Consider the following 27,912-nt stretch of genomic DNA (forward strand, 5'->3'; position numbering starts at 1 on the left):
TAAAATCTAGTTTTCTATTCTAGTGCAGGAGACATGCAGCACTGTCCTGTGTATTCAGAGAAGACTCTCTGCTCTCTGCTCCCATGCGGAGACAAGGTCATGTCTGGGTATCTTGAAATAGCATCTGTCTGACTATTCCTCACAGATGAAGCAAAACAAAGTGTAAATGTCGACTTCAGCGTACCCATCCTTGGGCAAAATTAGTGTTACGCTGTAAAGGTATTGTAAGAAACACCAGCTTTCCGTGTGGCAGGGAGTAAAAAGCCGCTTGGTGAGAAAGGACAACCTTTCCCTGGAAGCCATACGCTGATTTCAGAGATGATCTGAATCAGATATATTCTATTGAGAGCATAAAATAGTGGATTATTTGCATTTTTTGCAATAATAAAGAAGAGAGGATGCGATACTGCCACACCTATCTCATTCTTCCAAAAGCAGCACACGCCATTAAAATATTAGCATGGCTTCAACTAAGGCTGTAGCATAGTTTGAATCCCACAGTGCTGCGTCAGAAATCGCCGGCGGTCGCTTCTAAAGAACTGTCGATGACAGTCCGTGCATCGTTTGCTTATTTGTGTCTTGCTATATATGTAAGGTGTTACTCTCTAATATAGGTGCAGCATTTTGTACATAGAGGTCAGCTAGCCGCGTGAGTCTAGATTTTATAAGGCTTGTATTCAGAATGCAAAATAAGAGCTCCGTGACTGTTGTGGACATGACGTCAACGTTCTGAAGGACATTTTGTTTTGTCATATCTCAGGGTGTAATTTGTGTAAAATGCAAAGGAGAAAAGGGATATTTTACGATATAACTATAGATATAGTAAAAATAAAAATATCGCGCATGTGTTTCACAGTTAAAGGATTTGCCATGTTAAGCTTGTCTTCAAAGAACAGCAGCTTTTAATGCTTGCAGCGTTTCAGCTATTTTCTTTCTATCTGTGCTTTATTCAGTTTTTGGTTTTTTGTTTGGTTCTATTTTGGTGTGTGATTTGCACAGTTGTTTGGGATTCAGAACTTGCAGATTTGCCCATATCGCTGCCAGACCCCAAAAGGCTTAGGATTGCATAAAGGTCTTCAGTGTTTCTGCTGCAGCTTGCCTTTTCCCAGGGGCCAAAATCCACAAATTTATAGAACAATATTTCTGCTTGAGGGTTTCTAAATTGCAAGTGCATTTCTCTGTTATAGTGCCATTTGTTTGGAATGCTTTGTAATTTTCATAATTTATATTTCAGGACCATTTCTAAATGTTTTTGGTTTGTATTTTGTAAGTAATTTGCACATTTCAAAGCCAGCCACAACCTGTTATCAATGAATGACTTTGTGAGGGTTTATTTTATTTTATTGTTTCACAATGTTACAAATTGGGAGTAAAAAGAAAACATATCTTCCAAGAATTATGTAAGAACGTGTGGATTATATAGGAAGCCCAGAAATATCCAGGCATGTATAGTTTATGGAAAATGGTTCCTGTGCTTGGATTATTCTTTAGCCCAGAAACAATTTAGTGAAACTGTGGAAATAAAATAAAATGAAAATTGACGACTTTGTAGGGATAAACATGGAAAAATTATACATTCGGAAATTCTCATCCTCAACTACTACTTTGTCGGCCTTTTCTTTAAGTATCAGTGAATCCGGTTCTGCATCAGTGCTTGGTTAACAAAGTCCTTAAATTTGCAAGATTAGTCTACAGACTTGATCAACTGCAGCATTGATTAAAAGCTTGTTGTTGTTTAAATATTTGAATAATGGATATATTCCTGTTGACCTGATTTGATTATGCTTTTTTTTGTTTCGTTTTTTATCTGCACGCCGGGGTGCTGGAATAAAGAGTCATGGTTGTATAAATGATGCCGTTCTGTCACTTAACACCTTTAATTCACAGAACAACATGAATTAAAGTCTGACTCACCATGTTGATGGGTCCTTTATTTGTAAGTCATATGCCTGATTGGCTTATCTGTAATGCTTCTATTTGTGCATTTAAAAAGAGCGTATGAAGGCATAATGTTTTATAGTACGGTATAATAAATATAATCTTGGCTGGACATGCGAACTGTGATTGCTGTAACGTTAAAAACAAAGAATGGTAACTGGATCATTGGAAAATAAAGGAAAACATTTAATGAGTGTGGCTAGAAGCGTAATTTGTTTTAAAATATATTGACCATGCTCAATAATATGTTTGCATATGTAATAAAATCAAAGTTATTAATAAATGATCTCATGCTTGTCTCCTCCTGCAGGAACATCATCTCAATCACATTACACATTTGCATTACAATCATTTATTTGACCGATACAGTGGTTTAAATAGTATTGATTGATAGTAGCGTGGGATCAAAATCTTATGAGGCAGAAATGGTTTTAAACCTGGTAATGTTTTAAAACTTTAGTTTAACCCTCCTTTTATTACTAACATTTTATCTTTGGGGTCAATCTGACCCCTTGATAGTGAAACCTTGAGCTGTTCTTTAGCGCCACCATCAGGAGAAACTTCAGAATTACAGGTAGTAAATTATTAGAATTGACTTACTGTATCTTGAAAAGAAAAACAGTATCAAAATTTATGATGTAAACGCGTTCAGGCTTTCCTCCACAGTCTGACATTCATATTATAGCAACTGGCAATCTAATGAAGCAGACAATATGACTATAGATTTATTTGGAAATGCTTGACACAATATGAGTAAATAACTTATATGACTTATATGTTTGAAACTTTTTCTGACTGTATATTTTATGTCTTCACTGGAGAGAGGCAATGCTTTCGATATAGTCAATGTTTGAATTGAATTGAATTTAAATATATTTAATATTTTCTTTCATTAATCAGATTCTTTTTGCATGATATCTAATATGCAGATCTTTTAAACTTAATCTGATTGACTTAATTTAAATTAATGTCTAAGGTGAAGAGAAACATGCATCTCATTTTACTTTCTGTGCCGCTGGCCATTGTTTTTGTGTGAAAAGCAGGCTGTACGATGGTCAGTCAAACTTTTATGACTCCCTGGCAACACAGCAGTGACCAAAAAATAATCACTTTATTGAAATACGAAGCCACAATAAATCGTTAGCATTAACTCTCCCCTTGTTGACTCGTCCTACAGCGCACAGGCTGATTTACGTGAAGGAGAGTGACTCAATGATGGATGGCCATTGCATTTCGTTCATGCTATTCTGGCTCTGAGATTTGGTTGCATGGGTGTAACCTAAGGTTCAAAATGTTAACCTCAATCACCTGTTGAGTTTTTGTCCCGTAAAGAGAGATCAGGCTATCTTGGAAGTTTGATAATTCTTATCATGGTTAACAATAATAATGGAGGTTAATGGGGATTAAAAGCACTCAACAGACATTTTCAATTTGACCAGGTTATAATAATTTAATGTCAGGGTCAATCTTTAATGGTTACATTAAAATGTATACTTATCTAATCTTATCTTATCTAATATCAGAAATGAAACTAGAAACGAAATGAAAGGCTTTAACTTGAATCCCAAAGATAAAAATCTTCATCGCAAATATTTATAGTATTTAGCCAAATATCTGTTGAAAGGTCCTTCTGCAGGGCAAATACTGAAGTATCAATACCATATTTAAATGCTTAGTGACTCATGATCTGAAGAACAGTAGCTGAGCAGCTGAAGAGTCAAAGGGGAAAAATAAAAGTTTTACCACCTTGAAATATTTTGCTGAGACCGAGGAACTTTTGGCCCACCTAGCCCCCCTACCCCCCATTTCACCAACTCTCGTCCTGTGCACGAGATCTATTTATAGCAGCAGTCAGACGGACCTTGAAGCATTGCTCTTTCACCAGTTTTGGAGATGGACTCATCCACACCAGACGCAGTCTGTGCGTCTTTGCTGCAGCTGGTGGAAACCAGGCAGTCAGGAGGACGACTGCACAGGAATAAGAAGAAAAAGAAACAAGAGCGATGGACCGAGACAACGGTCAATTTGATTCATAGCAGCATCAACACCGACATCAAAGCACTAAACATCACAAATCACATCACATTATTGATATTGCAAAATTAATACAGAGCAGACCACTCGTTTGTTGCACAGCATTTTAATCAAATTATTCAGTTCCAAATAAGACGATACGTAGATGATTGCAGTATTTTTTTTTAGAAAATCCAGAAAAGTATGACATTCAAATATTGCTGTAAAACAAATGCTCAATGCATGATGAATTATGAAGCTGTTGAATGTTGCTTAATGTCCTCTTGGAGTTGTCCTTATCAAGTTGAGGAATGCACAGAGCAAACATCTGACATGGCTGCAAAAAATCTCCTGGATTTACAGCTTGATGGTCTGACGTTCTATAAAATGGCATTTAAATTTGTCGAGAACATTTAGAGATATTGTTCCACTAAAGAGAAATGAACTGGTCACAACTGGCTCACGACACTCTCCAAGCAAAATCTTCACGTGTCTAGATCCTCAGGTCGTCCAGCCTGCTCTTATTACTGCTCTGCTTGCTTGACTGACTGTTTCTGCGCAGATTTTCAACAATCTCAGGAATCTCAGGGCTCGGCGTCTTCCTCCTATCCTCTTCCTCTGCTTTTTCCTTCCTCTCCACAGCCATGTTGTCTCTGTTCTGCTTGTAAGCCACCTTGCTGCTGTAGGGACTGTACGCGGAGTTCGGCTCGACCATTTTGTACTTTGATTCAACGGGGAAAGGGTCAGGGTTTCTAGAAAAGAAATTATAGTTGGGAACAAAGGGCGTGGCCGGCTCGGTTCCGGCTCTGGATGCGCCTCTTGCGGCGCGTGAGCGTCTGTAACGGAGACCCTGGTGGCATTTTGTGAAACCCAGATGGTACATCTCCACCAGGTTAAGCAGCAGGGACATGCAGGCCACAGCGAGCATGAAGAGGATGAAGATCGTCTTCTCCGTGGGCCGAGATATGTAGCAGTTCACCATATTGGGACAAGGCCAGCGGTCGCAGGTGTACATCGCCTTGAGCTCAAACCCGTACAGGAAATACTGAGCTATGATAAAGCCCACTTCAAACAGGGTCTTGAAGATGATGTTGAAGACGTACGTTCGCAGCAGCGTGCCTTGCAAACGCACATGGCCCTGGTTGTCTTTAACTGGGGGTCTCTTGGCCTTGTTGCCGAGTAACTGCTGCTGCTTTTCAATCTGGGTGGCAAGCTCCTTCTCTTTCTGCTTCACTTTTTCCTCCATGCGAACCAGATGAAGTATGTGACCCAGGTAAATGAGCGTTGGCGTGGACACAAAGATGATCTGCATCACCCAGAAGCGGATGTGAGAAATGGGGAAGGTCTTGTCATAGCAGACGTTCTGGCAGCCGGGCTGCTTGGTGTCGCACGTGAAGCCAGACTGCTCGTCGCCCCACACCTTCTCAGCGGCGGCTCCCAGCACCAGGATCCGGAAGATGAACAGCACAGTCAGCCAGACTTTGCCAACAACGGTGGAGTGTTCCTGGGCGCTCTCCAGGAGCTTCCCCAACAAGTTCCAGTCCGCCATACCGGAGTGTAACTATAGACTCGGCTTTATCCAGAAAACCAGAGGAGACACCTGCAAGAGGAGGCAAAAACATATTACATTCAAAGAGAGCTTGTTCTGACTTAGATGACATAAAGTAATTTGGCACACAATGGCCTCGTCACTAGCAGAGACTTAATCTAAAATACTCTGAAGCTTTTTTTTTTGGTGAATGTTCTGCACTCTCATGATATTCTTAGCATAAATATGGTTGTCTATTTTCCACAAAACCTACAGGCAACTCACCAATAGACAATAATTGTATTCCCAAAGGTTGTGTGTTAGAACGACTGGACGAATGAAATGCCTCCTGTGTGAGGGAAAGACCCCGGAGCTTGGTGCAGAGACACTCTGCGTCGGGCTGGATCTTGTGACACAGAACCCAGAACAGTGCTGCCCGACTCCAGAGTTAGGTTTCCAGTTTAGTGTTCGGTGCCTGTTGATTGCAACATAGCGAAAACTGACTTTTTAAAGACGTGTGCTTGTCCTTTGGGAAAAGGGAGAAGTCATCTGTTGTGGGGAGAATGACAGGAAAGCATTACATGATGCGGCTATGAAGTCGTGCACTGTCAGAAAGACTTGTGTGAAAACACGACGGGAACTCTGGGAAGTATGGGAAGAACTCTGGGAAGTATAATGCAGCCTGGATTTCAGTCGTAAAAAAATAGACATAATATACACTGATTTTTGATGATCAAATTAGACATTTAAAATAATAGTATTGTTCAATCAGGAAGACATACCTGATTGTGTTCATCTCCTGCAGCAGATTGAAGGTCAGTGGGTGTCTGAGGTTCTTCGGTGTGAACGCACCATCTCCTTCTGAAGCGCTGATCGGGCTCCCGCGCCAAATTAAACTTCTCCTGCTGTCCTCCCACGCTAAACGGATCGATACACAGCTTCTAACAAACCACCACACCTATACAGACTGCATGGTCCCAGCATGAGCACAGACGGAAGCATCGTAGCAACCACCCCTTGCTTAAGGGGGGGTTCAACTGAGTGGCACCTTGTGTGCCCAGTGCGGTTGCAGGTTGGGCTTATATGTCAGTGGGCTCTAAATATAATTCACAGGGAGTGGCAGCGATCTGACCCTTGACTGTCTGGAGGAGCGACGGACTCTGCAGAGGGGAAGTGGAGTTCTTTCTCTGCACCAACTCAAAGCTGAAACAAACTGCAGCTCCTCTGCTGTAGCTTACAGCCGTTTCTATGTCATTATGTGCAGTATATACTGGACATTGCTTGAAGTGAGGTTTTTTTAATTCACTTTTCAAGTCACATTGGACGATATGAGAAACTTTGGATTTGGAGAGAAAAAAAAATACACTGTTACAGAAACTCTGATTTTATTTAGCTGTTTATAGACAGTATATAAATATCCAGCTTCAAAACAAATACATTTAAAGGACTTTTTTTTTTAAAGGGTTTAGGCTTCAAGTTTTCTATGTTCTTTGAGCTAAAAGAAGAATCTTTTCAACTGACGAAGTAAAGATTGAGTGTTAAACACCGTATCAGTTACCATGGAGGAAATGCAACACGTTTTCCATGTGTTAGTTAAACATTTCTCTGATAACAGCTTTAAAATATCCTCTGCTTTATGAGACTCAAAGTCAGTTAGGCCAAAACACAACATCATATGATGATCACATTCAATCATGAATATGAAAAAGCTAAAATATCATCTTTTCTGCACAACTTTCTGACAAAATGAGTGGATTTTAAATAGCATTTAACAAGAAGGGACATTTCATGTTTACATGTATTTATTTCAAGAACAAAAACCTTCATAAAACATCAGAGCAAGCACAACTAAAGCCTATAATGAAATGATAAAATGTTATTTCAATGTTTAATCTGCCTGAACATCTAGCTGTTTTATTATGTATTGTCTCTGAGATTAAATCCTCACCTTGTCTGTCTGTGGCCGACAGCAGACTGGATCCCATGTACCTGAATCACATGATAAATGGACGCCTTGTTACCTGGATCTGTACGCCTATACGTCCTGCTGTGCAGGAATGTGTTTTGTTAGTACGAGCAGAGTTTAAGTTGGATCCAGGACCCGACACTGAAGTCGCCAACATTCTGCAGATGCTTACTGCAGGCCTTCCCCACCAGGAAGACCACCTCTGCGATGTTGAGCAGAATGCAAACCCCTGACACAGCCAGCATGAATACCGTGAAGACAGTCTTCTCTGTGGGCCTGGACACGAAGCAGTCCACCGTGTTGGGACAGGGGTACGAGTCACATTTCACCAGCCGGATCATCTTGTAACCAGGATAGATCATGTAAAAAAGATACATGAAGGTGATCTCAAAGAGGATCCGAAACAGCAGGCTGATGACGTATGTCCACCAGAGAGCCCCTGAGATCTTCACCTTCTGGGTCTTTATCTGCTCCAGGTCTTTGGGGTTGGTCCGCCCTGACATTTTGTAGAGCCTTTTGTCGACGTGGCGACGGTGGGCCACGTGCATGGCCACCAGCAGGGCCGGAGTGGAGACCAGGATGAGCTGGAGAGCCCAGAGGCGAATGTGGGAGATTGGGAAGAAGTGGTCGTAGCACACGCTGCTGCAGCCGGGCTGCTGGGTGTTGCAGGTGAAGCCAGATTTCTCATCACCCCAAACGCTCTCAGCCGCAACCACCAGAACCAGGATGCGGAAGATGAACAGGACAGAAAGCCATATGCGACCGATGCCTGTGGAGTGTCTGTTCACGCCGCTGATGACGGCGTAGAATGATGCCCAGTTCATCTTAGGTTCCGGGTCTGAGGGGGGAAAGTTAAAAAGCACTGAAAACAAATGACATTGATGCTGATTGATGTGGTTACTGGTACGTTGAATGGGAGGAGCCACAGACATGGGCTTTAAAAAATAGCACCTTTAATGGTAGGACATTCAAACTGGTATTTTGATGATGGAATGATCACAAGACCTTTTTTTTTAAAAAAAAAACCCAAATTATTGATTTCTATTCACTTCTGAAGATTTGCTTCTTCTTTGTCTTGTGAAAAAAATCCGTATGTTTTGCACAATAGATCAGACAGAAAAAGTGATCAACAAATATGTTACCGGATGGACGTGTGGATTCTACATTTTAAATTAAAGGAATAATTCAGAACATAATTGTCACATTGATGGATTATAATATAATAAATAATTGATTTTAGCTATTGCTTATTGATGAACAAGTGATTACTGCTGCTAATGAGTAAAAATGATGCCAGTTTGATTCCCATCCTTGTGGTTCATCAATATTGTCTTGAAATGACCAGAGACTTAAAATGAATGAAACAGTATATAGTATTTAGAAATAATCCACTAATGCAGTACCTGTGCAGGTCGGACAATTCAGTCCAAGAATATTCACCTTTTCAGCTTCTACTTTTTCATTCAATCTCTTAAGAAAATCAATTTCTATTTCTTAAAATCATCCAAAATGGTTTTTCTCCTCTGCGCTGATTATTATCGGTTGCCTTCTGTCTCCAACAAGTATTAATTTGCAGCCCAGCGTAAATATCACGGCTGTTACCCTTCGCAGCAGGAGGTGTAAGAGGCATGGGAGGCAGCTTGGAGGACAGCGCAGACCCTCTGGCTTGACATGGACGTGAATCCAGAGGAAGAAGAAGGCGTTCAGCCTCTCTACAGCACGCAGGTCACTTGGTCTGGCACCATGTGACACGCTTACACAATTCGACACAGTGTGGCATGCAAATTGGGCATCTGTGATTCCCTCTAAATATTAACAGGGAAGCAATCACGGTCCAAACGTGACTTAACGTGCAATAAATCAGGAGTCGTCTTCCTTCTAGATGTTATTTGGTTTCATGATCACCACAAGGGAAAAAATACATTCATTACATTTCTTAGAAAATGTGTTTGCTGCAGGGTTCAACCTTATCTGTAGGCTTAACTCTATATTATATAGTCTTTGTTAAGGAATATTTAAATATTGTTATTGCCAGCTTCAGGCAAAACACTAGAGGATCCCCGAGCCTAACCAGCTGAACATCTATTATTGCTCTCAGCTGATCTGACATCAGAATTAGAAACGAAGCAGACTCACCTTCAGCTGAAGCATCAACATCAGCAGAATTATTTTTTATCTTTTTCAGTCTTCGACCGCAAACAAGAGTATCAGAGCACCAAGTCTTTGCATCGCTAATGATTTCTCACACTAGCCACTGCCCTGCACTGGAGAGGTCATATGCTTCTGTCTGCAATATTTGCACACAATAGCTTCATTTACGGCGGCCAAACAAACAGCTTTACAATTCAGATCAAATGTTTTAACTTCAGTCCAGCTGAGGAATCTGTGTGGGGACAGCGCGTGTCCTCTCACCCTCATTGTGCTGTGTTCTGCAGAGGAAGTGGAGGACGGTTTTGACGCAATACGCCGTAAAAAGCTAAAGGTCCCAAACAAAGGATGACCCATGAAATCTAAAGATAAGAGGGAGAGCATTTACGATGATAGCAATCAGTCTCATCTCGTCTTCTATGTGAATGCCACTGTTAAATCAATCTATTTGATGTTTTTCTGTGGGATTAAGCATTTGTGTTTATTTTGTTGTGTTTGACTGAATAACCTTTTTGCCTTGCATTTTGTAATAACGACTTTTTCTACAACAAAGTCCCAGAGACACGGATCATCCGGATTGCTCTCAAAATTTAGACCCATCTTCAATTTTTTTTTCCATCAAGTGGTTTTTCCATAATCCTGCTAACAAACAGACAAACACCGTCAAAAACATAACCTCCTTTGAGGTAAAGATTAGAATCATCATTATTATTAGAATAGCAGCTCCTGCTTCTATTGAATCGCAGTTAAATGTCATCTTAAATGTCAGAGTCTTTCAGTTTTCCTAAATTAATCAAACCGCAGCTACAAAATCTTGTCAACCCACTGACATTCCAGGGACTACTCTGCTTTGGGAGGAAAGGCAGATGCACATATTGTTGATTGAACGGTTTTAATAGTTTCTGCTGGGTGTCAGAGGGCCGTTAACAGCGAACAGATCAAACAGATGACTCCCTGTCCCTCACGACCTGTTCTGTCACTTCTCTGACATGCTTTCTGTTTGGAAATGAAGGCCTGCTGCTGCACGTTTAATTTGCAGGGAGCTGTTTCAGCCTGCATCCAGGGCCGGCTGAAGGGCGCCACCTGCAGGTTATCATTTTTTTTTTTTACTCAATACCACCAAGCATTTGCAAATGATCTATTCTTATTTGTATTTAATAATAGAAAACACACATTAGAAACATCCAAATCGTTTAATGCAAATAGTACTGTACAGAAATATGGGAAAGACCTCACTGAACAGAGGCATCCATCCATCCATCCATCCATCTGGGATCTGTAACTGGGATCCCAAGCAGAGCTGCAGGTTGGCTGGAGGTGATCCCAGGTGAGAGGCGTGGTACATCCTGGACGAGACGGCAGTTAATCACAAGGCCACAGAAAGACAAACAGCCATTCACACCTCGGTGTAATGTCGAGTCACCGTTTCATATGGACTGTGGGAGGATGACTGTGACAGAAATACAAATTCTGTTGAGTTTTGATTGATCTTTACGCACATGTATATGTTAACGCTTAAAGAGGTTTAAGATAACTAAGATATTAGTTCAAGTAATCTTACTTTTTTATTATTATTACTATATTACTTCACAGTAACGTTGGTGTATAAAGTTCAAATATGTTGTAGGATTACTTTTGTTGTGTGCTTTAAAGAGACACCGACTCAAACTAAATGGGAACACACCCAGTAACAACGCAGCTGCTACGTGTCCCAGGATCACGTGGTTGGACACACATATCTGTGGGTATTCACAGGTGTGTCTGTCCTTAAATTGTTTTTCATAAAGGATAAACACAAATGAAACCAAGCCGAGCCTTTATTTTAGAAGAGAAAAGGCCAGAAATGCGTCTCATCACTTTCACCAAGGCAGTAATCTTTTCTTTCATGTGTGTCGGTCTCATAATAGGTGGGATTGTGCAAAAGGTATTGGACATATTTCTTCATCCTCCATCCAGTCATATTTTGAAGAGATAGAGCACATACCAGGAGGGAACCATAACATTTTGGTACAGATCCAGAAAGAGGAGAATATTTAGAAATATTTTTCACACTTTCTCTTGAATTGAGAAATATAATTTCCATGGAGTCATATCCAATTATATATAATTATATATATTATAAATCAACTATATAATGTAAACATACTGATTGGGTCACATGAAAACAAAATGAAGAAAATTCTAAAATCAGAAATTGTATAGTACTGTACATTATAGAATATATATATGCTTTTTTTCAGAATTCCAGGCCTCTTGTTTCTCTATGTAGTATTATAGTGTAATTATCATGGTTGGGGTAACACGATGTTGAATTCCACTTCTATTTTAAGCTAAAAAAAAGATTCCGACGGGCCTTGAAGGCGTCACCCGAGCTGTGCTGCCCCTTTAAGAACCTGCTGGGCGTGGAGAGGGAAGTTTAGACAGGGGCTCCCCACACAGTCGCGTCCTGTTTAGCTTTATCTTGCTCTTCCACGGATAAATATCCGACTTAATGATCTGTAACCTCTGTCTGACGAAACACAAGGTTTTTTTTTATTACACAGTTTCCTCGCATAGTGTTAACAAACAGTTAAACCCGTTTTCAGACCTCCACAACGGACCGAAGTGTCGATCCCAAAAGTGTGGAATAATTCGGAATGGGACGCTCCGGCGAGAGTGACCGGCCTCTCCTCGAATATCGACGCTGCAACGAGGAAAACGTCTCAGAAGGTCCAGAACTCATTTGAATTTCCGTCTAAACGGCGGTTCGGACGAGCGGAGGAGAGGCTCAGCTAAACGGCGCCTCGTTCGCCCCCCCCCCCCGGCCGACATGGCTCCTGCGCCTCTGGGCAGATAGGCTGCCCGGCTCACCAGAACAAGCCTCCATTGTCTGAAGCCCGCGGCTCGGCTCGGTTCGGTTCGGAAGATGGGCCATCCTCCCCTGGAGTTCAGCGACTGCTACCTGGACAGTCCGGACTTCAGAGAGGCGCTGAAGAGCAACGAGCTGGAGCTGGAGAGGACCAGCAAGTTCCTCAAAGAGCTGATCAAAGACGGCAACAGCGTGATCAACGCCATCAAGGGTGAGCCCCCCCCCCGCTGCTTTACAGCAAGACACGTGTGGATATATCGAGGCTGGGGGGGGGGGGGCTCTCCTCCCTAACGAGGCCGCGGATCTGATGCAGATGTGCAGGATGACGAGCTCCGTTTGATCCCAGCGCGCACAACATCTGTCTCCTCTCCCAAACGCACACCTGTGCACGACGTTTTATCAAAGTAAAAACGTTTAAAATGATTAGGCGGAAGTTGAAACCTGAGCCAGGACGGCCGTCTTTAGGTCACTTCCGGTCTGCTGTCGGGTTAATAACTATCTTTAAGTTGTATTTATCGTTGTGTTTTTATTACAGGCTATTCTCTGGCAGTGAAGAGGTTTTCCCAGACGCTCGGCCTGTTCCAGTTTGAGATCATCGGGGACTCCCTGACTGATGATGAGATTAACATCGGTAAGAGGCTGCACATGCGCTCCCCGACGTGGATTTGTAAACTCGCACGGAGCAGAAAACGTGCGTGACCCGTCATCGCTTCCGCCAGCAGAGATAACCAAAACTACGTCAGCACTTTCTGGTTCTCCTTAAAGATGGATTAACGAGATAATTTATATATTTAGATCTTAATGGTAGCTAAACAGGATGTGTCCTTTAAAAAAAATGAAATAATAATAATCCTTCCAAATGTGTTTTCTGCGTCAGACGGCCAAGATAAGGATGTGCAAAGTCTTCATTCTGGTTGTCATCTTTTTGTCCCCCCCCCTGCAGCTCAGTCGTTCCAGGAGTTTGCTGGACTCCTGCAGGAAGTTGAGCATGACAGGATGATGCTGGTGGGTTATCAGCTTCCTGCACGCTAACTCTGCACGCTAACTCTGCAGCCCTCACGAGTTATTCTAAAGCACATTGACATCGCCTACGCTGCAGGTTAACCCATCTTTGGTGCATTCAGGGACCGATGGGAAAGTTAAAAGGGAATGTTTGACCTTGGTGAAGGAAGGCATGAGCTCAGAGTACCTTTCTGCTTGGTTCACGTTATTGTGAGTGTGTGTGTGTGTGTGTGTGTGTGTGTGTGTGTTACGCAAAATGCTGTCCATTATTTTATTATTATTTTCCACTTCTTGCTCTTTCCCCTTTTATTGAACGAATTCCATTTTATCCAGTCTGATTATTTCTGCTGTTACTATCATAGCTGTATCTTTATTTTTTTTATATTTTATTTTGTTGTGTACAGGAGCGTTCATGCATTTCGTCTTTTTCAAAGCTACAAAGACTTCAGCGCAGAGCAGCATTTCTTTTTAAATTAAAATTTTATTAGGATTTTTTTGTTGCACATGTAATTATGAAAAGACATAAGGAGCAGCGGTTCTGGTTAGACCAGATCTTCTGCATACAGATCTGAAAATATGAGGTGACCTAGGGACTATTTTTTTTTACAAGCGAACAAAGGGTGCTTCTAAAAACAAAGAGACGAGCTGAGCATTCATTAAACGAATAGCACATCTGCACACTTTAGTGGAATATAGCTCGCTCATTCACCAGGGAAGTTTCTACGCATTTGTGTTCTATTGATACTTCTATTAATCTACACACGTATTTGTCATTTAAAACGCTGACTCATGTATATGGCAGTACTCCATACTGGTGTCTGTTAGGGTTACAACCGCTCCGTGTTTGCCCTTGCAGGTTCAGAACGCCTCCGATCTGCTCATCAAGCCCTTGGAGAAGTTCAGAAAGGAGCAAATAGGAGTAACAAAAGTGAGTCTGTCCGTCGCCGCGTAGCTAAGGCCAGTCCAAGAAGCGCCGATCGAGTGTGTGGTCCGATATTTTTAGAACACAGAACACCTTCCTCACGCAGAGAAGACAGGAAGTTTGAGCCACTTCCTCAAATTGACTTCTGTTGCACGAAGGTGTGAAACGTTAAACGTGCAACAGCACAAGCGTTTGTCGAGGATTTTTTCTAAATCACCAGGAAACGGTGTCTTATCACTTTGCTATTGTTGGTCATTGGTAACAGGGGTGTAAACGTAGGGCCTTTATTTTATTTATTGATATTATTTGGAATTGGGATTGTTAAAGCATATTTTTCCAAATAGTTTTACTTATTTTATTTATTTATTTTTCTGAAAAGCCATCCACTGTGGCCAATTTTGAAATCGGTAATTATTTTTGATGAGCTGGTGTTCAAATGGATGTTAATTCACTAATTGTAAGTAAAATAAATTTCCCGTTGGCAGTCATAATTTCCCAAATGCAGTGGCAGATTTTCCACCATCCGTCTGATACTTTACTTGTGACAGTACTTTAGTAGAAATATTGTCCCAAAAATCCAGCCTTACCTTCTTGCATGGCGTTTCTAATGTGAATGTTGGGTCTACTTTTAGCGAACTTGATTAATACCTTTTCTTGATAAACATATCTGTCATGCAGGAGAAGAGAAAGAAGTTTGAGAAAGAAAGTGAGAAATATTACTCCCAAGTGGAAAAACACCTGAACCTTTCTGCCAAGAAGAAAGAGACCCAGCTTCAAGAGGTGAGGGACGAGGAGCATTCTTCAGTTGAGCTGATTGCCACACAAAGGCTGCTGTCTGAAACGTCTCCCCCCGCCCCCCCTGCAGGCTGATGAACTCCTCGACAAAGAGCAAGTGACCTTCTATGAATCCTCCTTGGAGTACGTCTACCAGATCCATCAGGTGCAGGACAGGAAGAAGTTCGACGTGGTGGAACCTGTGAGTGAGGCCTCCCGATCTTTCCCTTCCCCCACCGTGAGAATGAGGAAACGCACAAGTCACGAAGAAAAAGACTGAAAACGCATCTTGATCATCTGCTCTTTAGCGTTCACCCAAACTGTTTCGTTTATTCCGGCTGCTAAGAAAAACCCTAAAATGCCGTTTGCGCCGTGGTTCTTCAGGTGCTGGCGTTCCTTCATAGCATCCTGACGCTCAACAACCTGACGGTGGAGATGACTCAGGACTTCATGCCTTACAAGCAAGGGCTGCAGCTCAGCTTGCAGAATGTGAGTGCTGCCGCCAGCCTTTCATGAAGCCATTAGAGGTTTTGTACCCTTTAATCAGACGCTCGGAGGCTTTCAGAGTGCCGTCTCATTTTTTTTTTTACCTGCAGACCCGAAACCACTACGAGAGCACTCGCGAGGAGATGGAGGAGCTGATGAAAAGGATGAAACACCCCTCCCAGATCTCTAAGATGCACCGTTTTCTGCCGATGGAGGGCTACCTGTACTGTCAAGAGAAGTGTAAGTGCAGCAGGTGTTTGTTTGGAGTTCAAAGGTCCGTCTTGGATTCCCCCCCCCCCCCCCCCCGGAGGAGTCTTACCCTGCCTTTTTGTCCCAACAGGGGCTCTGGGCGTGTCGTGGGTCAAATATTACTGCAGGTATCACAAGGAGGAGCGACAGCTGGTGATGGTGCCGTGTGAGCAGAAGCCTGCCACCAAGCAGGTGCTCAGTTTGTGCCTGTCTGCGTCGGATGCCAGCTCGTATCCTCAGACGCCATCGTTCCAACTGCGCCTTTCACCCCGCAGGGTCCCACGCAGCTGACTCTGAAATCCTGCGTCCGCCGGAAGACAGACTCCACAGACAAGCGCTTCTGCTTCGACGTGGAGACGAGCGAGAGGTGAGCGCAAAACAAATGTGAATTCACTGTGAGATGAGGCGACGCGGGCGGGGGGGGGGGCTTGTGGGATAAACAGGTGAACAGGTGGTTTACAAGGACGGAGTGTGAGGGCTAAATGGACCGTAGCCCAAACAAGCCCTCAGCAATGGGTGCGCTCCGGAAACAGATGGCGAACCCGTGATTTTGGGGGGGGAGGAACACAGCAAGCTCATATTTATATTAGCAGGCCATTCAGGCCACAAAACGCATTTTCCTAGACGCTCGAGCCAGAGGCTGCGCCGTCATGAAATACTCGGCGTTGACGGGGCGGTTTAAAGGTTTACAAGCTGCTTTAATTATTAGTGCTTCAAAGTGTCTCTGACTGTTGAGCGATCCATTTGTGCCAGCGTGCGCTTGGAACAACAACATGATGAGGCGTTCGCTGTCGTAATGTCGGCTAGAGATGTTTTCAGGCCGGCCTGCCCCCGCCCCGAGAGCCCGACCTTTTTCACCTTCCTGAGAGGGAGGAGGAGAAGAGAGAACCCTCCTGCAGGGCCGATGTGTCCCTCTGATCTTAAGAGTTCCCAATTTTGAGCTTTTTAAAACAAAGCACGGCAGATTATCATATTGTTAACATGGCAGAAACAAATTTGAAACCTGTATAATTATTAAAGATTATGCTGAGATGTGATTGGGCTGTGCCTAAGTAGTCAAAAAAAAAAAACTTTTTTTGAAAACTTGACAAAACAAATTTGACGTTTGCTGTGATAAATGCGTAACGGCATTTTCGACTTCAATATCTCCTTCCTGTCTTTGTTTAATAAAACGCACCGTGGCGGACGTGTCCAGGAGTTCATGGTTTGGTAGCGCAGTCGTAGCACGCGCTTGTCTTTTGTTAACAATTCATTCCAAAGCCTACAAGCTGCAGCATTTGGCAGTTGTGTTTGTTGCTTCTGTGGCAGGCGGGTTGAATTTCGTCACTTCGCTCTTCTTTTATTCACACCCGTTCATACTCGGCGCCGTCAGTCAGTCGTTGTTTTGTCTTAAACATTTTGTGACATATTTTATGTGTTTCCATAGAAATACTGCCGTCACCTTCCAGGCTCTTTCGGAGGCAGACAGGAAGTTGTGGATGGAGGCCATGGACGGAAAGGAGCCTGTGAGCTTGTTTCTCATCTGTCTGAGGATAATTTTTATGCTTGATATGTTTTTTTTTTTTGGGTGGAAACTGCTGCGCTGCCAAAATATTTGCAATGCAATATGGAGATAGCTACTGGAAGGCGTGGGGGGGGTGACTTGGCTACCGGTTGCCGTGCAGACTCCCTTCCCGTTTCCATTTCAAGTCAAAGCCTGTTTTTTTTTCTTTTGTAATTAATTACAATTTGGCACGACACTTATAAATGTCCTTTTAATTAAGATTCATTCCATTAATTGTTCAAATGCATCATTAGCCCCATTATGGCATTCTTGTTAAGCAGGCAGGTGGGAGGCAGGCGTGGTCACACGGTGGCGTTGGGAGCCAGCTGGTCGAGGGCGAAACAAATAAATGGTCAATACTAGAGGATGTGAAAACGACAGGAGGCGTGATTTTCAGGGCCCACTTCCTGCACAACTTCCCTCACGATTTCTGTCGATTGTGAATATTTCACAAGAACATTTCCATAACCAGTAGTCTCAAGCAAAGCGTTCGCTGCGCTGCCAGGTCTGCAGAGCCTCCGAGCTCTCTGTCTGGAATATGATCAATTCAGAATCTGAATGATTGCTAATGTGATTCTGAAGGCCCTTAAGCCTTTTGAACAGCTGAAATATACAGTTCGTCTTTCCCTCATTGATCGTGGCGCTTCCATGGATGCATGCGAGCGTCGGCGTGCAACGAGTCTGTGCCTGCTGCTACCTGGTCCACCCAGCAATGTCTTTGCGTCTCTTCTTCACACTATTGTTAATCTTTTGAGTTCATAAGTATTTTCTCCACTAGTGCCGCTGGCAATCCCACTCCCCTTTCACACACTCATTGATTTTGAGTAAACCGCAGGACTGAATGTCAATCAGGAAAGGTAATCAATAGCTGGTTTCGCCATTTTTTTCAGCTTTCATACATATATTCCAAAATGTTTTTCATTTCCTGCCGGTTGTAAACAACGTTGTCTGGAAGCAAAACCAGACTGCGATGGTTTTACGCCTTTAAGTCTCTGTCTCAAGCATATTTGTCTAAACTACAAACCTGGAATTGGTTGACATTCATAGATGCACAGTATGTGCCAAAATAACATTAAAGATCACTTCAAGGACCCCTGCCGTGCACTTTCCACTCGCATTAAAATGTAGGAAAAATCATTTTTGCACACACATTTTGGCCATTCCTCTTCAGCCACTGAAATGAAAGCAAGTTTTTTTTTATCTATTGGAAAAACATTGAAAAAAGACTTATTTCTTTCCTCTGATGGAGGCTGCGTCAGCTTTGCAGCCAACAAACTAAAACAATGCTTGCATGTTTTCATCTTTTAAGTCAAAGTAGCTGGCGAGAATAAATCGTTATTCGTTCTGCACGGATTTACGATTTGTCACGCTTCAATAAGCTGTGATAACAAAAGCTCGCGTTGCTGAGGAGCGCTTGAATGAGAGTCGGTGAGATTGGTGAAGTTCTTCCTCCAGCTCACTCGGCCCTGCATCGCAGTCAAAAAAACGTTCATGCCCATCCAGCCCAGTGTCATCCTCCAGCACCATCCTCAGAGTTGCACTAGGCCTGCCAATGAAATTGATGGGAGGACATCCACGACTGGTCATGCCTCATGCTTCTTTCCATTTCAGATCTATCACCTTCCAATTCACAAGCAAGCTGAAAGTGAGTCCGTTAACGTCGTCCTTGGAATGTTAATAAAATATTTTCTGCTAAATCTGATCATGTTGTCTTCACCTTTTCTTTCTTTATGCCACAGTGGAACTAAATGATGTTGGATTCAAGTTTGTGCGAAAGTGCATCAACTTCATTGAAACATATGGTAAAGGTTCCTCCGAGGGTTCTTCCAGCTGTATTTAGTTCTGCCATTTGCCCTCAGGGGGGCGTAGTTGAGTCGTGAGTTGAATATTTATGGCTCCAGTCATCTCTCAAAGAAGATAATTCCTCCCTTCACCATCATTCTCGTTGTCTGAAACCACATAACAATTTCAAATTGCACAGGTGTTAATTTGTAATATCATCTTTATTACACATTTATAAGGTTTTTGCCTTTCTGAATTATATACAGCTAATTCTATAATTTTGCCTTCTGCTATAAGGCCAATTATTAAACACTCTAGATGAGTAATTGGGCCTCTGATATCACTGCTCAACAACTGTACTGCTCAGCCAAACATTCATAGGCAGGCAAGAACATCTGTATCTTCATTTTGTTCCTGCAGGCTCTGAAGAAATGCGTGTGGTGCATTTCTGCTCTTCTTTGTTTGCCCAGGTTACACTCCCCTTTTCTCCTCCCACCTCCCCCTCTTTTGTTTCCAGGACTCACACAGGAGGGAGTGTACAGAACAGTTGGCAGCAACATCCAAGTGCAAAAGCTTTTAAATGCCTTCTTCGGTAAGGGAATCGTCCTGTGAACGCAGCCCTACATCTGTCTGCCCATTGTATTTCTTCACTTCGGCTGATAAACATGTCCCACAACTTTTGTGAAGCTTGTGTGCACGAACAACAAAGACATTTCGGCAGGTCGCCGGCGCACGGCGCTCGACCTGCTCACAGATGAATGCGCCAGAGCATTTAGCGACCAAAGAGCCAGATGTTTCCATCAGGAAGCTGTCTGTCTGTCTCCATCTGTCCGATTCATCCGTGGAGACCGAAAACAGAGCAAAGAATTTACGATTTTATTTGAGTTATGCAAAATCTAGCGTGGAATGTCAATCATTTTTGTGTAGGGGAGGGGCATGGACCAGGCTGAGCTGTCACTGTGTAGGATTGTGCAGCCTCTGTGTTAGTGTTCAATACCAAATAAAACATAAATACGTTTTCACAAGATTTTGCTTGTCACAATGTGAAAAGTTCAATGTTGATGAACAGAGCCGACATTCTGATCAAGTGTCCAGACATTCATCCAGAGCGCGTTCCCTGAAACGGACGCCGCCAAATGCAAATCGGCCAAGGTTTCTTTTATCCGGAAAAGATCTTGTATGAAAAAAGGACTTTGGTTATGCTATTCCTTCCCTTTCATTTCCTAACCATATAGAGTACCTGGCCCCAAGTTACTTATCATGTACTTATACATGTACCAGCTAACCAGTTTACTGCAATCAGTCAGGGTAATAATTACAGACGCTTCAACATGCTTTCTTTACTTTGCTGCAGACCGAACAAACCCAGGAGATGTCGAATTCCTCAGCAGCGAATTTGAAGAAAAAACCATCACAAGTGCTTTGAAGTTTTACCTGAGGTACGTCAGATCTATTAGCATCACATCATCTGACATTGATTGGATTGATAACATCTGAATGGTTGTCTTTATTTGACTGTTTCTCCTTAGAATTAATTGATCGTGAATCGTGAATTAAAAATGTTTGCCCGTCTTCAGTGTTTTCTTTGTCTCCAGGAGCCTGTCGGAGCCTCTGATGACGTACGGTCTACACGGGGACCTCATTTTTGCTGCAAGTAAGGCTTTTGAATCGGCTAAGGGGAATGCCCCCGAGCTTTAACACTTCTGTTTCCGTAAAAATTCCAATTTGTTCCCAATTTTCTGTTGAAGCAAATAAAGCCCAGCATTGGGGATTTTTGAAAATGTGTTAAAACTCCTTTGTTTATAAAGTGTCTACAACTCTTAGCTATTTTTCCCATTTGCAGGCATGTACATGTCCCCATGCTTTATTCTAGACGAGAATCATGCCTTTGTGGGTGCGTGCGTGTGTGCAAGCGGTCTCTTTGTGCACACTCATTTGCTGCTGTGCACTGAGGCTACGGATTCGCCGGAAGGTCGGTGTGGAAGAGGCCTGCAGAGATCCAAATCGGCTGTTTATTTTTATCCACCACATAACATCATTGTAAACGGAAGACGTTGATTTTAATAGCAACAGCCTCATTCTGTCAGGATGTTACCACAAGACAACTGGTGCGTGTCTTCGGTTTCATGGCAATGTGGCCGGGTTGAAATGCGAGCTCGGCGTTACGATCCTCGCCGGGTTTTATTGGTCTCGCGCTGCTGCAGCGTGTTGCTGCACATTGTTCCGCTTCTGCGTCATTTCTGTTTCTTATCAATAGTCCTCGCTGAAAGCAGGCTACATGCACGGATCAAAGATCAAAGAGTTCTGTTCTGGAGTTTTGTAGAACATTTTTGTTGTTCGTTTAAATCCCTCCATTAGGTGACCTTGCGTTTTGCTTTTGTGTCGCAGAGTCAGACAATCTGGACTTCCGACTGAGTGAAATTCATTCGCTGACCTACAAGCTGCCAGAGAAGAATCGGGAGATGCTGGAGCTGCTCATTAAACACTTGGCCACGTATGCGACCGCACGCCATCTTGTACCGCGGGACCTTTCTTTCTTTCTTTCTGAAACAAGCTCAGACGATGTGTCTTTTGTTTTCCCCACGAATCTGAACTTGCAGCGTGTGCGGCCACAGCGAAGACAACCGAATGAGTCCTGCGAACATGGCCGTCATCTTTGGGCCCACGCTGATGAGAGCGAAGGAAGAGACCGTGGCGGCCATGTTGGATATCAAGTTCCAAAATATTGTTACCGAGATTCTGATAGAGGAGCACGCAAAGGTGTGTTTTTTCAAGCTCATCTCCTGGATTGTAGGAAGCGCATGTCGCTGGACTAGTGGCTAAGCGGCATCTTTTCTAATCGCAGATCTTCAGCCATAAGCCAGAGGACAGCTCCGCCCCGCCTGTCCCCCCTCCACGCGTCCCGCCAAGAAAGCGGCAGCCCATTACAATCTCCAAGCGACCGCCTCGCGTTTATCAAATTCAACTTCAGCACACCCAGAGTAAATATCAGCCTCATGATTGCCATCGTTATCCATAAGTTCTTTTTCCTTTTCAATATTTTAGCTCCCATTTGTCCTTTTTTAATGCCACTGTGATACGTCTAATATAGTTAGACGTCCCGCTGTAAGGAGGCGTGTCTCCATCCTCTCTGTCAGAGTACCTGCTGCTTGTCCTCCATGTCTTGTGTTAAATTTAACCCAATGTTGTGTTTCGTCTTAACAGACGGCCAGAACTACGTCTCCATCCCAGAGAGGGAAAACGCAGTGAGCCCCGTCCCACTGCAGCGGACAAAATCTGTCACCTCAGCTCCTGTCATCCCGAGAGAACCTCCCCCGAGACAAGCGCTGATGCCCAAGCCATCGCTCCGTCAGGGGCAATCGGATTCTGACGTCGGGAGGGTAGACGATGGGAGGCAAAGACTTGAATTTTCTCCAGCAGCAAACGGGGAGTCAGGAATCTATGTGAGCAGAGTGCTGTCCTTCAAAAGCAGAAGACGGGCTGTTAAGTCCACGGCAGGTAACAAAGAGGATTTGATGGACCTTTATGCATCGGACACTGGCTCATGTTCATTAAAAAGGAAAGGACTGATAAGATTTAATTTGAAATTTTAACTGTTTTGCTTAGATGTGCTTGAAAAAGTAGAAATGTCAGCCAGCTTTTTTGTTGCCAGGAGCTTTATTTTATTTTTTCCTTCACTAATGCATTTAGTCATTTACAGTCTAGTTTTAATGAAGGACAGTTAATTATGGAGCCGCTCGTGGTGCTCTTTGACTGCAATAAGTGGACCTGCTGCATCCTCGCATTTATTGGTCCGTTAATGTTTTTCTGGATTTCCACCATTTCATTTCTCAGAAAAACAATTAAGCATTGATTTAAAAAATAAAAACTTTGTTACATAGGAGTCGTTGATCAACATAAAATCATATCGGTGTTGCAGTTATGCTTCTAGTGGAGCCCTGGTTGCACTAAGTTGTTTCTTAGACCATCACGGATTTCATTCGTATATTCTTGACATGGACAATTCAAGCAGGATTCCACCTGCTCTGGCTTTAGTGTTGTTTTTCTGTTTCAGGAGATTCTGACGGTCCAACCAGAACAAGGCCAGTAGAAAAAGCCCCCATTTGCAGACCCCCGGTCAGGCCTCCTGAGCCCCCCTCCAGATTTCCGACGACGACGACTAAGACGCCGACTTCGTCCGGGAGCGAGGACGCGGCCACATCCTTGTAAGATTCCCCTCAGAGATGCAAAAATCTGTCGCCATCTCCGTAAAATATAGTCAAGCATGCAAATGCACAGCGAATGTGTCCAATAAATATACAAATGGTGGATCTGCTGTTTTAAATAAAAACAACAAGAGAGGGGCTCAAATTAAGCAACAGCCAGATGGTGTTAGACGTCCAGATGCAGTGTGTCTGAGCAGCCTCCAGTGCAACTCACTGGTTTTGTCATTTTGGTGTTGTGTAATCTCTATCAGAGCAATAATAAAAGCCAAAATCAGCCTGAATTTCCATTATTTATTCAGATTCTGACTTCTTAAGTTGAGTTAAAAGGCTTAATGCTTTAATCAGTTTCCCAGTCCTTTTATTGCTCCCGTTCCAAATTTATTGAGACGTATTCCAGGCATAAAATTCAGAATTACCTTTTTTTTTTAACAAAAGTTAGTGAATATGGTGACTTATAACTGTAACTTTGTAAACTTGTACTGTTTTAAATCAGATTGGATGTCAAACAGGATGAAGACATTATGACAATCTGTTGCATTAAAGTTCTATAGAGTTCCCCAAATGCTATCTACAATGTATATAAGAAGGATATGCAATTATAATTATTTGCAAATATTTAATTGAAAATAATACTTCATGTGCTTCAATTTCATTTTCATTCCCCAGACATTTTCAATGGGTGACAAGCAGGGACTTGCAGGCCGGTCAGGTCGGCACCTGGACACGTTCAGTATGATGTGCAGAATGTTGTTTGGCACCGTCTAGCAGAAATAAATAAGGCATTCCCTGAGCGAGACGTCGTTTACCTGGAGGCATCGTCCCCTACAGCCTGTATGCGTTGTTCCGTACTGAACAAAAAAGAGCAGAAGTCATTTAAACACACAGGACAGTTTCCAACTTTGTCTCAGTCCATCCTCGGATCCACTGATGACGACATTTCAGCTGTCATTTGTGATGCAGCGAAGGATTGCGTTTTTGATGCAGCACCGTCTTCTTTCATCGTTTTAAAACTTTTCCAGTCTTTTGTTGCCAGTGTCGCCACCGTCCCAGCTTTTCGAGACCCGTTGACGACCTCAAATTCAAAATGGGGCACAATTTTCACATTTCCCATGTCTTTTCTGCTATTTAAAATTAACTACATGGATTGGGTGTTGTGCAAATCATCTCATTCTGTTTCTACTTGCGCAGCATCCCGGATTCTTCTTGGAACTGAGTTGTATGTGATTGCTGTTGCTGCATCGATGAGCCCACAGGTTGCAGACTTGACGCGATAATTATCGCTTCCATTCTTCTCAGCCCTACGGAGCACATTGCCTGGTTTTTAGTTACACCTGTGCTTTCTTTGCTTTTCTTTAACTTAGACCTTTTAAAAAAAGGTTGATTAAAAACACCACATGCATTCGTGCCATCTCTTTGTGAAAAGCTGTTAATCCAACATTTATCTTCTTTCTCTGCAGCGTCGCCTCTAAAGCCAAGTTTTTTGAGAGTGCCTCCAGGCAGATTGTCAGGTATGTCAAAGACTTTCGTTGTTGTTCTTCTTCTTCCTCTTCCTCCTCTGGATTTTGAGCAGATGTGCATGTTTTTACAGTACAAGAAAGAATGTCAGACAACAGAAGATAAAAAATAATCTGATTATTTGTAATAACAACGGCAAATATGAAATCGAGTCGATGACCGCAAATAAAACGAGTGCTTTTACGATGCATCAAACATTTACTTGTTTCTCCTTCAATCGCTCACGTGGTAGTCGTACGCAAACCGGTGATTATGTCCTGTCAGGTGTCTCCCGTTTGGCACATGGCCGTCTCCTAGTGACGATTCACGGTAACTATGGAGGTGCAAACATGCACATCTGCTCTTTTATGGTTTGGCCAGAACAGCTCAATGTCCTCGCTGCACAAGCAGCGATGAAGAATTTGGAGTTGATCTTTTTTTGTTATTTATAACCATCTATATATCTTGAATGATAGGCGCGTTGATTTATAAAACTCCTTCGACTATTATTCCACAGCGAACGTTCTGGAAAAACTAGTAGCAGACACATTTTTTTTGAATGTTTGGAAGATAGATTGGTCTAATAATCAAAGGGCAGCCCCCCCGAACATTCTTAAGTTACTTTTTTTTTTCTTTGTATGAAACACTGAGGCAGCATTTATTGCAGCCTCTGACCTATCTGCATTCCTTACCAGTGACATCATACATTAACTACCTTAACAGATTCTGGGTGGGCTGAAAGCTTTAATGGAAATGTCATTCATTTTTCTTTCATCTCATTTAGTCCACCAACTTCTCCGCCACCTGCGGCAAATGTTAAAAAAGAGGTAAGAATGACGGTGACTTTACACTTTATTCTGTGTTTTTATTTTTGTTTTTTGATGTTCATACACGTTACGTTTCCTCAGAATTTAAGTTAAGGAGACGCGGGACTCTGTGCGCTGCCGCGTGCACATCCAGCTGGTGGTACCGTTCAGTCGCTCTTGATCTTGTTTGATGGACTGATGGAGCAGCTCTGCATAGAACCTGAAGTCGGAAGGCAACGCAGTAGGAAACTGATTTATGAAAGATCTTGAAAAGCAATTGTGTCAGTGCTGAGTTACCGTTCCAAAGGTAGCGGGACTGATGCTCCCCTTGTGTCATGCACATTCTGCAGTTTGGTAATAAAAAGTTCCTAATTTATTGGCGGAAACTAACTGCTGTAACCAGTGTTGACAGCTTCCCCCTGTGCCTCCTGGTCTGCTTTTAACATTGTATTATAGATTCCCCAAAGAGCACGATTAGACTTAAATGGACGGTTCACTATTATTCATTTCTCTGTGACGATTCTCAGTCATCCAGGTGACGGTAAGCCATTTATTCATTTTAGCTGTGAAGCCTGTGTTTCTCTATTACCTACTAGATATTATTAAAGGGACTGTGTTACGCTCGGTCACCAAACTGAAACGGGAAGTTCATGTTAAGCTAAATCTATCAAATAATTACAGTATTTCTGTGTAAGCTTTTTTTTTTTTATCCATTCAGAAAATATTTTAAAATGAATTTCTGTTGAGACGTGATGACATTCGAACTTTTGAAGAGGCATTACTAAAGCATTTTGCTGCAAAGTAATCCAGTGTGGTTGGAAGTTGTATAAAGTCTGTTAATCCAGTGTACACTAAGATACACTCTTAGTTATTATCAAAACAGATTGACTGGTTCACATTCCAGGACTTCTCCTCTTGCATTCATTCATTTACTGCCTGTTGTAGATCAGGTTTCACAGGCAAGGCTCCAAGTTTGCCTGAAATTGTAGTTGGGATTAAAACATTTATTGTGACAATAGCACTTAATTTTTATTTTTTTTCCTGTTTTTAAAATAACTTTTACTTACCGGTAGTTTTTTTTTATTTTTCTCATTATTTAGTTCTTTTTTAAAAAAAATAACACAACTTGAAATCTCTTGTTGTTCTTTGTTTTCAAAAGAGAGAATAAAAAAAATGACCATTGGAACCATGACTCGTGACTATTTTTAGAAAGGGGCTCTGGATTAATGTTTGGTTTGTGTCCTATATTGCACGATGCGTCGTCTCTCCTCAGTCAGTGTGCCGACTCTGCTGAAATCAATCACACAAGCTCTGCGTCACATTGACAATATTTATTTTTTATAGTGACTGTGAACAGTTTCCTCTGATGCTAACACGACTGTAGCCTTTGAGCTAGTGCCTTGAAACATCACTTCCATTCCGAGTGAATTGCGAAACAAACACATTTAATTAGCTGAATATGCTTGAGCAGATTATTTTTCATGTTTGTTATTAAATTTGATCAACACATTCTGAAATAGCAGCGGGGTTTCCATTTGTCCCCCCCCCCCCCCTCCTGCTCATTCATCATAACTGGATCCAGATTAATCCATGGTCTCCATGACGTTCATCACTTTTCACCAGCAATCAGGGCAGGAAGGAGGTTCCTGGTATTCTAGTGAAGTGTGGGGGTGAAATATCCATACGTCATATTATTTAATTACAAATCCACAATTGTGTTGCAAAATGTTTGCGGTCGAGCATCACATTTATTTTGCCGCCCATTCCTCCCACCACATTCCAACCTTGACGGCCAGTCGGAGCCTTTTCTTCTCTCTGCTGCCCGTTTCATTCCCAAAACACCGACATGTCTTCCGATTCCTAACAACTGTTGGATTTGGTGGTCGGGCGGCCCTCGTGGGTAACTGGTGGAAATTCCTGCGCCGCCATCCTGCCAGTTCATGTGACCTTGAGCTTTGTTTAATTAGAATGCAAGCCAAGAAGACTCAAATGTGAGCTTTCACACAAAAAAAAAAGTATTGTAGAAATCACGCTATATACTCAATCTCTAAGTAGAATTAAACATTTGGTGTGTTACATAATGCTTTCATTTTGGAATACACAACTTGTACCAAACGAAACTTTCCATTTTAGACTAAACATTTATTCAAATTAAGCAAATTGGTAATTAAAATGTGTCTATTTCCGAGTTTATATACTGTATATTCA

At 42.5% G+C, this 27,912-nt stretch overlaps 3 protein-coding genes across 3 annotated transcripts; 1 reads left to right on the forward strand and 2 right to left on the reverse strand.

Moving 5' to 3' along the window:
• Nucleotides 1–4,062: 4,062 nt before the first annotated feature.
• On the reverse strand, nt 4,063–5,804 carry gja2 (gap junction protein, alpha 2). The gene is made up of 2 exons (XM_068744456.1): nt 5,765–5,804; nt 4,063–5,551 (listed from the first exon to the last, which is right to left on the reverse strand). The coding sequence occupies exon 2, from the start codon at nt 5,498–5,500 to the stop codon at nt 4,445–4,447; it is 1,056 nt and encodes a 351-aa protein (XP_068600557.1). The 5' UTR covers nt 5,501–5,551; nt 5,765–5,804; the 3' UTR covers nt 4,063–4,444.
• A 1,742-nt stretch (nt 5,805–7,546) lies between these two features.
• On the reverse strand, nt 7,547–9,075 carry gjb1a (gap junction protein beta 1a). The gene is made up of 2 exons (XM_068744457.1): nt 9,048–9,075; nt 7,547–8,283 (listed from the first exon to the last, which is right to left on the reverse strand). The coding sequence occupies exons 1-2, from the start codon at nt 9,073–9,075 to the stop codon at nt 7,547–7,549; spliced, it is 765 nt and encodes a 254-aa protein (XP_068600558.1).
• A 3,423-nt stretch (nt 9,076–12,498) lies between these two features.
• On the forward strand, nt 12,499–26,821 carry ophn1 (oligophrenin 1). The gene is made up of 24 exons (XM_068744168.1): nt 12,499–12,652; nt 12,977–13,072; nt 13,385–13,446; nt 14,300–14,371; nt 15,044–15,145; nt 15,231–15,341; nt 15,524–15,628; nt 15,736–15,865; nt 15,966–16,066; nt 16,150–16,241; nt 17,301–17,379; nt 19,029–19,062; nt 19,157–19,219; nt 19,717–19,791; nt 20,554–20,638; nt 20,795–20,853; nt 21,588–21,693; nt 21,800–21,959; nt 22,045–22,180; nt 22,404–22,707; nt 23,252–23,404; nt 24,862–24,912; nt 25,683–25,725; nt 25,807–26,821. Exons 1-24 carry the CDS (start codon nt 12,499–12,501, stop codon nt 25,816–25,818), a joined length of 2,385 nt encoding a protein of 794 aa, XP_068600269.1. The 3' UTR covers nt 25,819–26,821.
• Nucleotides 26,822–27,912: the final 1,091 nt, after the last annotated feature.

This window comes from Brachionichthys hirsutus, chromosome 10 (genome assembly GCF_040956055.1).
Source record: "Brachionichthys hirsutus isolate HB-005 chromosome 10, CSIRO-AGI_Bhir_v1, whole genome shotgun sequence".
NCBI lineage: Eukaryota > Metazoa > Chordata > Actinopteri > Lophiiformes > Brachionichthyidae > Brachionichthys > Brachionichthys hirsutus.